This window comes from Triturus cristatus, chromosome 6 (genome assembly GCF_964204655.1).
Source record: "Triturus cristatus chromosome 6, aTriCri1.1, whole genome shotgun sequence".
NCBI classification, from domain to species: Eukaryota; Metazoa; Chordata; class Amphibia; order Caudata; family Salamandridae; genus Triturus; species Triturus cristatus.
The window spans coordinates 564,473,904-564,487,233 of NC_140589.1; the positions used below are offsets into that span (position 1 = coordinate 564,473,904).

General features: G+C 51.2%; 1 protein-coding gene across 2 annotated transcripts in view; it reads left to right on the forward strand.

The window, feature by feature from the left end:
* Positions 1-13,330, forward strand: part of BCKDHB (branched chain keto acid dehydrogenase E1 subunit beta) — a 1,118,926-nt gene that overhangs the window by 283,718 nt on the left and 821,878 nt on the right. For both annotated transcript variants that reach the window (XM_085611011.1, XM_085611012.1), the window contains exon 4: positions 373-506. In XM_085611011.1, the coding sequence (XP_085467137.1) occupies positions 373-506 (134 nt within the window). The remainder of the gene's footprint in view (positions 1-372; positions 507-13,330) is intronic.

The window sequence follows — 13,330 nt, forward strand, 5'->3', positions numbered from 1 at the left end:
CAGTTATTGCCATAACCGCCTTCCAAATGGTACCTGATTAGTATTCCAGTTGCAGCACATCTCTACAAAAATTAACTCACACTTCGTGCCTGTATAAACTTCACTTTAATATGAGAGATAAGCAAGTCCAGACTTGAAAGCCATAGGAACCTCTAAATTACGAATAGCTATATGATTATAAATGATGTGTTAATTTGTGGACAAGTGTCTAACTATTCAGAGCTGTTTCTTCATTTGATTATTTCTTCCTGATGATTCTGTCACTGTGAATGCATCATTTCTTATATTAACAGAGTATGTATTAGAGGTAGCACTGAAACTGCAAAGTGCATTGTTTTCGAAATTCTAAAATGCTTGTGCTTTATTTTCCAGGTAAAGATAGAGTTTTCAACACTCCATTATGTGAACAAGGAATTGTGGGATTTGGAATTGGTGTTGCAGCTGCTGGTGCTACATCCATTGCAGAAATTCAGTTTGCAGATTATATTTTTCCAGCATTTGATCAGGTTAGTGCTTTTCATGAAACTTACAGAGAGGCCAAGTTTAATAAACAATCCTGCAACGTTTGAACTCCGATATAATGATATTAAATTAATGCGGCCAAAATTGAGGGATTGCAACTGATGCTTAAATAGATTGATAAAGGTCTGTGGCAGTCTTTCACTTTGACACTGTTATTTACTGTAGCTTTCATGAATGTCTAAAACCCCAGAGTTAAAAAACCCTATGATTAGTTTGGCACCCTGTCCCATATCCTCACACGGGATGATGTGTTCTGTGGGCTAGGTCAGAAAATTGTTTGGTAAAGCTTCTGAGGTTTTGTGAATCATTCCGCAGTGTTTTGGAGCTGATGGGTAATGATCCCTAAAGACAAACCATGGGTTTGGGGATGTACCAAAGCACTTTGTCTCCAAATACATTATGAGCAGGTTATGCTTGACCAAGTTTCTTGTTTGAAGTAGCTTGATTTGTTGCTGCGTGCAACTTATCAGATCAAATCAAGAAAAGCGCAGCTTCATTATTCATTCTGTTAGCCCTGTAACAATTTTTTAAAAGTCCTTTGATGGATGCTCTATCTCTATAGTGCCTAACGTTTACAATGCCAGTTTATAGGGCTTGTTAATTTCCTTCGAAAATACTTTAATGAAATTATTATCCTTATATAAATCGACCCCAACCTGATAGGCTTAGTTGGTCATCAGTGGAATAGATCAGGTGATACATGTACCCTTTATTGTACCAGATGACAATTTGAATGAGCCTTAAAGACTCATGTGCAGGAAAGGCGGAGAGGTTCCGTTAGAATAGCTAATACTATTTGGGACATTATATTATGTATTTTAGTTCTTGAGCTGGTTAGTAACAAAGAAGTTGTGTGATATATTGATGTTGAGGGACATGGTAACATATGTAGAACGTGAAGTAGATACTTGTGTAAGATGCTGTCAAACAACAGGGGGTTCCTAGAAGATAAAACAACAGGGGGATCCTAGAAGATAAATTATATCAAATACTATGGAGACTCAATGCTTTAAGGTTACTGATCACTTTGTATTTTCTATACAGGTCTGGTGGTCTGGCACGTGACTTAAATGCATCTTTGGAGGGAAGTTTGTATTGTGGAAGGATTAAAGAGCCAATGCCTGAAGTCTAGTGATTTAAGTGGAGCCTTTATTTGCTTTGTCGCTTGAATCATTTGTAAAACTGATGAATGAGGAGTCTAGACCCATAGTTATTGAACGAGGATGCTAAAAAGGTGAACATCATGATTATAGTAGTGTGTTTACTTGAGCTTCCTCGTTCCTTGATCATAAGATTTGGGTGCACATGGAAAGCAATGCATCTTGACCACTTCAACCAGCCCGTTGAACTACAGTTTGAGCATTTATCTGAAAAAGCATGATTGTAAACGTCCTTGTTCTACTGGTTGAGACCAAAGGTACAATATTGTATGTTGAGATTCCTTTAGCTATCCTCAAGTTTGACCAGGGATTTCTTTAAAGCTTGTACAAAGTCAAGTTTTAAAGAAATCCCTGGTCAAACTTGAGGATAGCCAAAGGAATCTCAACATACAATATTGTACCTTTGGTCTCAACCAGTAGAACAAGGAAGTTTACCATCAAGCTGGGGTTTGAGATTGTCCTCTGCATCTTTTTTTTTCCTTGGATCTAATTTCTTAGTCTCAATACCTCGTTGTAAATTATGTCATTTCTCTCCTAAAGTTTGTAGTTTCGAGAGCGCTAGGTGGCGCCTGACCGTCATGGACGCCTTTCAGTAAGGCTCCCGGCGCCGGTCCCCGCAAATCCTCCTGGTTCCTTCCTGGACTGCCCTGGCCGGCTCGCTCTGGGTGCGGAGGCGTGTGAAGCTGCCCTGCCGCCCCAAGCTTGATCCTGGGGCGCTGCGGACATCGCGGGGCCCGCCTGGACATCGCGGAACCCGGCCGGCGGCGGACGGTGGCGGCTGTGGAGCTGCGGCCCGGGCGAGCGGTAAATTGAGCCCGCGGCGCCCACGAGGTGCACAGGCCGGACCCTGCCGGAGGCGAGGAGACGGCGGCCGCGGGGCTGGCGCGGGCGCTGTTGGCGCCGGCCGGGCGCTGCCCTGCTCCGCTGACACATTACGGAGCCCCAGGAGTGGTGTGACGGACCCCTCCAAGCGGACTAGGGTGGCGGACCAGGCGGTGAGTGCGGCTGCGTGGGACCGCTTCGCCGGGGCGGCTGTGGGGCCGGGTGCGGAGGGGAGACCCCCCCCATCGGGCTGTGCGTCGGCAGCCGGGGGCCCAGGCCCCCAGCCCCCCCCCTCTCTCTTCCCCCTCCTCCTGGCTGCAGTGCTGAACCGGCCCCGTCGGCCCGAGACTGGCTACGGATTCCGGGTGCGGGGGGGCCCTCCTTGACTTGGGCCGCGCATCGGCGGTCGGGGGCTGTGTGTGGTCCCATCGCTCTGGGCCCTGGACGATCATACCCGACGCGTGGCGACGTGCCCCCCCCCTTGGGGCTGTGGGGAGACCGCGCGGGTGAGGCGTCCCCTCGGAGAGGTGGGCTTTGCGCAGGAGTTGCGGCCTTGGCGACTATCGGCTGCGGTGCTCTCAGGGGACACTCCAGGGGCTGGGACCGTGAACTACGTTGCTGGGCCTCGCCTTGTCGGTGGGAGGCTGCGGGCGCGACTGGGGCCGGGGGTTAGACTGGCTGTCCCGCTGAGTGGCCCGCCGGGGCTTGACCGCTGGGGCTGGTGGTGCCCGACCATTTCCAGCCGTGGGACCCCCCGGCCATACCTCCTGCTGGTTCCACGTCAGCCCGAGCACCCGTCGACATCCTGCAGGAGTGTCTCCAGCCCGTTGCCCTGCTTAGCTGACTGCCGCCCCAGACATGGGTAAGGACAGGGCCACTAAGCCGGCGTCCGGGGCCACCCAAACCAGGATGGACAAATTCACGACCTCTGAGAAGGGGTCCGGCCCCACGGGCGAGCTGGCACCGGCCCCCGCTACGGACCTTGCTGCCATCCTGCAGGCCATCAACTCATCCCGCGCCTCCCTCGAGGGCATGGTGGGAGAGGTCAAGGTGGATGTTGCTCTTCTCCGGCAAGATCTGCGGAATGCCACCGCCCGCATCTCGGAAGCCGAATCCCGGATATCCACTGCTGAAGATGACATCCGCCATCTACAGGACCAGGTTCGGGAGCTGACCACCCACTCTAAGGAGCTACACCGCCGGGTCGAAGATGCAGAAAACCGCGCTCGGCGCAGCAACCTGCGCCTAGTGGGATTCCCGGAGGGAGTCGAATCAGGCCAGGCGGACGACTTTATGGAGCGCTGGTTCCGATCCTGGATGCCGGCGGACAGCCTATCTGCTTCGTTCGTGGTGGAGAGAGCCCATCGCTCCCTGGCCCCCAGGCCCCCCGGTGCGCCCCCCCGGCCGTTCATCCTCAAGCTCTTGAATTTCCGAGACAGGGACGCCATTCTCCGCGAGGCCCGGCGCACGGACACCCTCCACTACCAGAACCACAAAATCATGATATTCCCGGACTACACTCGCGAAGTCCAAGAGCTGCGCCGCTCCTACACTGAAGTGAAACAAAAGCTGCGTTCCCTGGGCCTCCAGTACCAGCTCCAGTTCCCGGCCCGCCTCCGGGTTATCTTCCAGCATAAGACATTGTTCTTCGATACACCACGAGCGGCCTGGTCCTGGTTGACGGAGGAGCACCCCCTGCACCGCTCTGGGCGCGGATCGCCTACGGGTATGCGGGGGGGACGGGGGAGGCCCCGGACATCGAAGACCCGCCGGCGGCATCGCACGTTACCCCGGGAGCGCACGGCGGAGGAGGCGATCGCCACGCGCTCTGCGGGACGGCCGCGCCGGGGGTCGAGAGCATCTTCTGCCTCCTCGGCCACGCACGCCAGTCCCGTGGCTGACGGGCGGCGGGCCGTGTCGCCCCGGCTCACAGGCCCTGCAGCCCAACCGGCCGAGTTGGTGGACACTTCGGACCTCTCTCGCAGCCCTAACATTTGACTCACTATGTTTCTTGGGGGGAGGGTGGGGGGGGGGTTGGAATGCTCCGCTGTCAGTGTTGCTCTTGGCCAGGGCAGGTGAATCAGGTTTGACTTCAGTTGTACCAGGGGTCCACTAGCGCTCAAGCCCGAGCGTTTTAGCTTGGTGGTTCTTCCATTTGGTTCGGACGACAGATGCTTCTGTTTTCGAAGTATAGGGTGGGGGGTGGGGGTTTGGGGTTGGTTTGGGGTTGCTTCTTCCTCGTTGGGAAGGTTTTGTTGGTGGGGGGTGACTCCCTCTTATTTGTTGTGCCAAGGTATCTTGTAATCTTTGACCTGCTCTCCTGCCCGATGTCCCGCTGTCCTTCCTCTCTAGGGGCGTGCTCAGCCGCGCCTCCGCTGGCCCCCTCTTCTGTCCTGGACTATAGCTGACCCACCTGTTCCTAGGGCCGCCATGCGCATATTATCCTGGAACGTCAATGGTCTTCTGGACCGTTTTAAACGCATGGCGGTCCTCAAATATGCGCAACGTGCGGAGATTGATGTGCTCCTCCTCCAGGAGACTCACCTTTTGGGCAATAACTGTCCCTTTCTTAGCCGCTATGGTTATGACAGGGTATGGCACTCAGGTTTTGCACGGGGATCCTGAGGGGTAGCTATTCTGCTCCGCAAGTCCTTTCCCTTTGTCCTGACCCAGGTGCACTTGGACCCCCAGGGCATGGTAGTGGTGGTATGTGGTACTCTTGAGGGGCGACCCCTCACCCTGATGTCCTTCTACGCGGCTCCCTCCCTCCTGCCGTCAGCCCTCTCCTACACCGCGGGTCTCCTCCCGACGCTTCCGGCGGGTTCCCTCATTCTCGGCGGGGATTTTAACGCTGTCTACACGCCCCACCTGGACTCGACGGGTCCGGTATCCCTGGCCCGCGTCGCTCGCGCGAAGCAGCTCTCGTCCTGGGCTGAATCTCAGGGCCTCTGCGATGTTTGGAGGATCTGGCACCCGCAGGCTCGCCAATACACCCACACATCGGCGGCCCATCACTCCCATGCCCGGATCGACCTCATCTTTGTACCATCTACCGACTGCACGGGGGTACAGGATGCGCGCATTCTCCCGAGGGGCCTTTCGGACCACTCGCCAGTGCTCCTTGCGCTTGGCCCCCCCCCCCCCTCTCTGCCCGTCCGATGTGGCGCTTGAACGCCTGGTTCCTCCACGACAAGGCTTTTCGGAAGGTGGTCGGTGGCGAGATAGCCGATTATTACTCTCACAACGAGGGCTCTGTCCCCTCCCCTGCCATCCTGTGGGAGGCCGGCAAGGCGACTATTCGGGGCGCCGCTAAGGGGCATCTGCAACGGCAACGACGGGCTCAATCCCAGAAACTCGCGGAATGCGAGACTCAAGCTTTGGAACTGGAGCGCAACCTGGGGGAGTTGGGTGAAAACACACGGTCTCGTCGCTTGGCCTTCCTGCGGGAAGAGATTCGCCTACACTCCCTGGAGGCGGCAAAGACTCTGTGGCGCTCCTTGGTGGCCCGGGTATACGGCTGGGGAGACCAAAACGGCACTCTTCTCCACCGGCTGGCTACTTACCCCCGGGCAGGTAGGATCATTTCAGCCATCGCGGACTCTGCGGGTGGCCTCCACACAGCCTCGGTGGCGATGGCCCAGGCGTTCGCTGACTATTATTCCCGGCTGTACCGACTCCGGACGTCCACGCTCTCCCTAGAGGAGTTGCTGGGGACAACTGGGGCGATGCTTGAGCGGCTGCAGCCCGAGGTTTCTGAGACCCTCGATTCGCCTATCGAGCTGCAGGAGATTGAGGAGGCGATCGGCCGCCTGGCGCCCGGGAAGACCCCGGGACCCGACGGGTTCCCTCAGGAATACTACGCTCACTATCGTGAGACTCTGGCCCCGAGGCTTCGGGACCTGTTTGCGGACGTGGTGGAGACGGGCTTGTTCCGGCCCGAAACGGACACAGCAACCATAGTTGTCCTCCCGAAGACGCAGCCCCCCTCGCGGTCCTGCTCGGACTACCGGCCGATATCCATTATCAACACCGAACTCAAAATCTATGCCACGGTCCTCGCGCAGCGGTTGCGCCCATCTCTTGCCTCCCTGGTCCACCCGGACCAATGCGGATTTATGCCGGACCGGGGGACCAGACACTGCCTGCGACGCCTGCACCTCGCGATGGCGCACCGCGGCCGCCTTTCCCCCTATCTGGCCCTCCTGTTGGTCGACTTTGAAAAGGCCTTCGATTCAGTGGGGTGGGCGTACTTGGGTAAGGTCCTGGAGCACATGGGTTTCGGTCCCTGGTTCCGTGCCATGGTTGCGGTCCTGTACGCGAGCCCGCGGGCCCGCGGGCCCGGGTTTTAGTCAATGGGGTTCTGTCTCGCCCGTTTCCCATAGGTCGAGGGACGCGCCAGGGATGTCCGCTCTCGCCCCTCCTTTTCGCTCTGGCCATGGAACCCCTGGCGGTACTGATTCGCTCAGATCCCGCTCTTCGCGGATGGGATTGGCCAGGTATGGCCCCCGATAAGATCGCACTCTACGCGGACGACGTCCTCCTCTATCTCTCTGATCCAGCGACCTCGGGGCCCCAGGTCCGCCGGATTCTCCGTCGGTTTGGCCAAGCGTCGGGTCTTCATCTGAACCCTAAAAAATCCGTTCTAGTCCCGTTACACCCGTCACGGGACTGTTTCGACTGGCAATCGGATATTCCCCTCCGGAGACTCTCCTTTAAATACCTGGGGATCTGGGTCACCCTCCTTCCAGAACTCTGCTGGGCCCTCAATGTGGCTCCTGTAGTCAACAAGACCAGATCAGATATGCTCCGGTGGCAGTCACTCCCTTTGAATCCGCTGGGGAGAGTCGCCCTCTATAAGATGATGATCCTCCCCAAGTTTCTGTACATGCTACAAAACACTCCGTGCCCCTTTCCGCGCCCGTGGTTCCGGGAACTGGATAAGATGGTGAACAAATTTCTCTGGGGCGGCGGCAGGCCCCGGCTGGCCTTAGATCGCTGCAGAGTCCCCTCCTATGACGGCGGCCTGAGCATGACCAACCTATATCTCTATTACCTGGCCACCCAGCTATTGGTGATCCATGACTGGTTCTCGGGTGGATAGGGCGACCCGGCTTATCGACTCGAGGTGCAATGCCTCGGGTTCTCCTCTATCCAAAACATGCTCTATGGAGCAGCGGTCCCCCTGTCGCTCCCCGGCGTCGTGCGGGCCCCTTTTCTCGCGTGGCGCGCAGCTTTGCGGCACACCCGATGGTCGGGGACGAACACGCAACTCACACCGCTTTGGCACGGGACATGGCTGCGGGAGGTGGTGGGACTAGCGGGCTTTCGGCAGTGGGACCTTCTCGGGATTTCCAGTCTGGGCGATATATGGCGTGGGAGCCACATGTGTTCCTTCCAGGAGCTTCAGGCCCGCTTCTCGCTACAACCTTCTCAATTTTATCGCTACCTTCAACTGCGCCATACGGTCCGGGCCCACGTCCCTCTAGACTCCAGATTGCCTTCCCATAGCCCGCCTGAAGCTCAGGTGATGTTAGGGTGTCTGGGGAAGGGGGGTATATCCCGCATTTACAAATCCCTGATTAACAATACCCCGGTAGACTGGAGCGGACTAAAACAGCGATGGGAGGCCTGGGTGGGACCCCTAGATGACGCGGACTGGAGGGACGCCCTTATGGCCCCTCGGTCGCTTACCACCTCCGCTAGGTTGCGGCTCATCCAACTCTATTACCTCCACACCGCTTATCTGACTCCGGACCGCCTATATCGTGCGGGCCTCCGCGTGGATGCCTCCTGTGCTCGCTGTGGGGTGGCTCCGGCGGACTTTTTCCATATGGTGTGGTCTTGTTCCCGCCTGGAAGACTATTGGGCAGCGATTGAAGCCGATCTAGCGGAGGTCCTGGGATGGGAGGTCCCCCATGAGCCTAGAATGGCCCTGCTGGGCATCACGGACGGGATGGATGGGTCCCGTAACGACAAGTACTTCCTCACTACTGCCCTAATGGTGGCTAAGAGGGATATAGCAGCCGTGTGGTCACAGCCAGACCCGCCCAGAAGGGCTACCTGGAGTAGAGGGGTGGATTGGTGTGCGGCCCAAGAGCGGTCGTTATACGCTGCCCGGGGCTGCCCCAAAACATTCCGCAAAATATGGGGGAAATGGCTGGGGGGCCTGCTTTGAAGGGTGGGGGCGCAGAGGGTGGGGACGGGGGATGGGGGAGGAAGGGGGGGTTTTTACATTCGTTTGTCGATGCTTCCCTGATTGAAGTTACTGATGCCATGTTCAATGCACTGTTGTATATCATTCTTGATATTGTCCTTTATGCCGCAAAACACAATAAAAATTTGTTTATCAAAAAAAAAAGTTTTGTAGTTTCTGAAGGGGGGCGAGACTAAACTGGGCAGATGGCTGTGATCCTATGGTGCTCCCTTATTGACTACATATTCTTGATTTGGAAAAACACTCAAACCAAACTCTAGGACAAAATAGCAGAATTGAACACCAAGAACATGCGGATATAATTCACTCATAATAACAACAGCAATCTAACCTTTTTAGACGTTTGTGTGAAGAAGGCAGAATTGAAGTTGGTCACTTGTGTACACAAGAAAAACACTGACCACAACTATCTGCTTCTATACCAGAGCTTTCAGCCGTCAAATCTCATCATGAACTTACCTTATTCACAGATGTTAAGAATCAAAAGACTATTATCCACGGCAGACGCACTCTCAACATCACTTGAGGAACAAAAACAGAAGTTTAGTGAAAGAGGGTACCCGCAGAGCATTTTGACGACCACAGAACAAAGGTTGACAACTGTAAATCGTTAAGACTTGCTGACAACAAACCGAATGGTTTACAGGACCGACTAGTCTTTGTGTCGAAATTCTCGACTTAATCAGAGGTTATAAAGAGAATAATTAACAAACGTGGGAAACTCCTACAAAAAGAACCTGACTTCAAAGGATTATTTGAGAACAGACCTCTTTTTGCTTACACACGGACAAAAAACATGAAGGAATTTTTAACTTCACCTAAGATCAAGAAACTGGTACTAACATTCTTTACAACTGCAACGTTGTAATGACGTCTTTACAGGGAACACTATTACACACCCCAGAACAGGGGAACTAGCCAGACTCCGACATTCTGCAGATTACAATTCATCGTTTGTGATTTATTGTATTAAATGCCAATGCGGCTTAATGTAAATTAGAAAAACTGAAAACAAACACAACATTGCCCAGTTAATGTTTTTGATTTTAGAGACATTGCCAGTAAATAATGACCAAGACAACTCAAAACTACTGTTACAGAGAGATTTATTGGATAAAAACATTTAACACAATGACCCCATCAGGCATGGACGACAAAAAATATATGAGTTGTTTTTAATAGAAGTTCCACTCTGACATGAATGCATAAGTAATAATATGAATATATATATTTGACAAACCAAGCAAACTGTTGTAACATAATTATGTCCAAGGAGATTTTATGAAAGGCATTTTTTTCCATTCGATACTCAGAATATATATTGATCGATTTCTGTTTCTCTTTTTCACATTCTTTTCACTATCCACTTCTTCCATCACACACAACAACTTTCTATGGACTCTGTGTTATTTTGGTTTACCACAGTTTTTGACTTAGCTACCACTTCCTTTTACCTCAATTTACTCGAGTTATAGCAGAGAATGACTATCATCAGTTAGTGGTACTAATTTTTGCAGTAATATGAAGCTGGTACTAAAGTTGAGGCTAGTTAAACAGTTCCAAGATGGCAGCCTTTGGTTTTACCGACTGTCCAATCTTGAACATCCAGTCCTATGTTCATTCCTGATGAAGCAAGACGCAGAGTCATGCGGTGATCCTTTTAAGTGTGGCTAGTGACGGGTCAAGTCTCAAATACTGTTTTTTTGCAGACGCACAGCAGAACAGTGGCATAAAAATGTGCATTAGGAAATACTTGATAGTTGACCGCTGGAAGGCGGGATAATTTCATTCTCAAAACGAATAAACGGGTCTTTAAATCTTTCTTGCTCTGCAGTGTTTACCATAACCATTGCCGATTTATGTAGCAGATGTTGTTGAACTACGTTTTTACACACTGAGCTAATACGCAGGTATGTGCACCCAGGCATGATATTTTGATTTTGGCAGAAACACTTTTTTCCTTAATTGTGGTTGACGACTGGCTTTTCATTTATAGATAGGGCACATCAGGACTGTGTATTTCTATATTTCGAAGGAAGATGCATTTGGATGCATTTGGATTGAAGTGAGTTTTTAGGCGTTGAATCGGGAAGTCACTTCGGTCAACTTTTCACGGGGAAACTCACAGGGTTCGTTCAGCTTGGAGAATGACGCTTGATAGCACATGCACTTATTTAGTAATTCTCTACGTTCATTTCACTTTGACGACAGTGACGACTATAATGTCCTTTCTTTGAAGCATGGGTATCATTTCGATTAAGCACCACAGTTCTGACTTTTCTTTTATCTTGCATCTTAAATCAGACATGATATCTCTCATTTGAGAAATGGGTAGGATCTTTAATCACTGGTGTGAGTTTGCTTGACTAAAATTCTTCTTTGACCTGTAACTTAGCATACAACATATGCATTTGTGAAATTTCCCCCCTCCTCGTTGTTTATTTTCCACAGTGGCCTCTGAAGAAGGGAAAGAGATCCCAAAATGCATTGGGCATCTAACACGTTGTAAAAGAGATTTTCTATTTGTTAAATAGGCCACTTGATTCTTTTTTGAGTTCGTTTTCATGTTTATTGTAATATGTACCAACAGTGGCGGCTGGTGACATTTGAAATTGGTGAGGCGTAAAACAATGGGCCTACTGTAATGTTTCGAGCAAGCGCAAACCACCTACGGGGCTCGGGGGGTTCTTCCCCGTGAAAATTTTGAAACAAGTGTGGGCAAATGGTGCATTTTCAAGCAAATTTGAGATAGCAGGAAGGTTAATAAAGCAATTGTGAATCTGTTCTAACAAAGACAGTGAATGGCTCAGCTCTGGTCGAGTTCTTCCTTTTATTTGTTAACTTGCCCACATGTAGTCTCATACATTCCCAGTACCATCACTATCTCTTGTCTCCATCTATTCACCTTTCTTGCCATCCGTCCATCCATCTTTCTCTCCATCACCCATCTATCTTTTCATCTCTCCTTTTTTCCCGTCCTTCCTTCCATCTCCTTTTCTCCCAGATCTCTGCTCCGGACCCTTGAACCTGCCTAGTTATGCTGTGAACTATGTAAAATAAATATTTTGAACAAGAGATCCGCTAGGACACAACACAGCGACTGCCCAAAATGCACAACATTCCAGACAGGGTATCAAGTTCAGCTACAATTTAACTCCTACACAGCAGTTTCTTTTGGGGGGCCAGGTAAGAATGGGTTTTAAAAGCTGTGGTGACCTTTTAAAAAGCAGTAAAGTTTTGACATCAGCCATAAGTCTGCACTTCGTAAGTCAGGTCTCGTAGTGCACAGTGGCGAGTGCAGAAAGGCGCCGGTGTGTGTGTGTGCACAGACGTGTAGGCCTATGCGTTATTACAATGCAGCGTAGAACCCAGCAAGTCTTCATTAACAACCACTTTTCCAGACGCTTGAATAATAATAAAAACAAATCTTTTACAGTCACATTTCTTTTCTTTTCATCCCACAAGCACAACTAATTAACCCACTAGTTGCCAGGGAAGTACAAGTTTGCCGTATGCGATCTCTTTGTGTTTTGTGTGTCTGGCTAGGCTTTCATCTCAGGGATTCCCTTTATGGCGAAAAGAATCCATACAACCCAACACCCCTCACTAATTTGCTGATCCCACTACAAGGGAATGGTTATCCGTCAGATTCCTCCCTCCACCCCCAGCAAACACCCTCACACCCAGAGAAGAGAGGCACATGGGAAAATCACGTTTTAATCACTTCTGTTTAGGGTGACAGTATTTTTCTCTATAGAGCTGAGTCTTTCATGTTTCGCAGCGTAACTGCCGCATGCCAACCACTGAAATAGAAGGCCAACTCACACATGGATACATGGTTCAGCGCAGGCCCATTTCCCCAGACTGTACATTTCTGTTTCCAGGGTTTCCATGTCAAACTTGTAGCGTTTCTGTGAAATATGTACCCACGACAAATGACCACAGCATATTGGATTTGACATGCCATATCAGGTCAAATGGACATAGTTCCTGTCTCTGATATAGTTATCGGCACTATGCGGCTCTGGACTTCTTAGCCTGAGATGAAAAAGAAACACAACTCTGACTCCAGTAATCCGATATAAATATTAGCGACTTTGAAATCCTATTTTAATGCTCAGAGACACAGGATTGTGGAAACTTAACTTGCACCTCAAAGGAGTGGAGTATTCCTAGTTTCAAATTCCGATTTAAACATTAACAATAGATCAGTCAGTGACAAGATTAGAAGTAGAATACCTTGAACACTTCACAAGCACAACAGCGGTATCTGAAGCAGCAGCAGTAACCTGCCCATAGCCCGTCTTCTTCTAGATCTATGGTGCAATGTCATTCAGGGGGGCCCGGAGTCTCGTCATGGGACAGGAAGGGCAAGGCATTCACGCATTTGCAAATTCCAAAAAGTTGTACGCGAGGCAGGCCACACATCAGGCTTTGAGGCTCAGGCCTGACCACGAGGTCACTAGGTCTCGCAATTGCGGCCGGCAAGACTGGCGTAGCGGGGGGGGGGAAATGGGGTCGTCACGGGGGAGGCGGGAGGCTTTATTTAGGAATACCAAGGAATTGGTAGAAACGAAGAAAGTGTGAACAGAAAAGGGCAAGGTACGTGGAA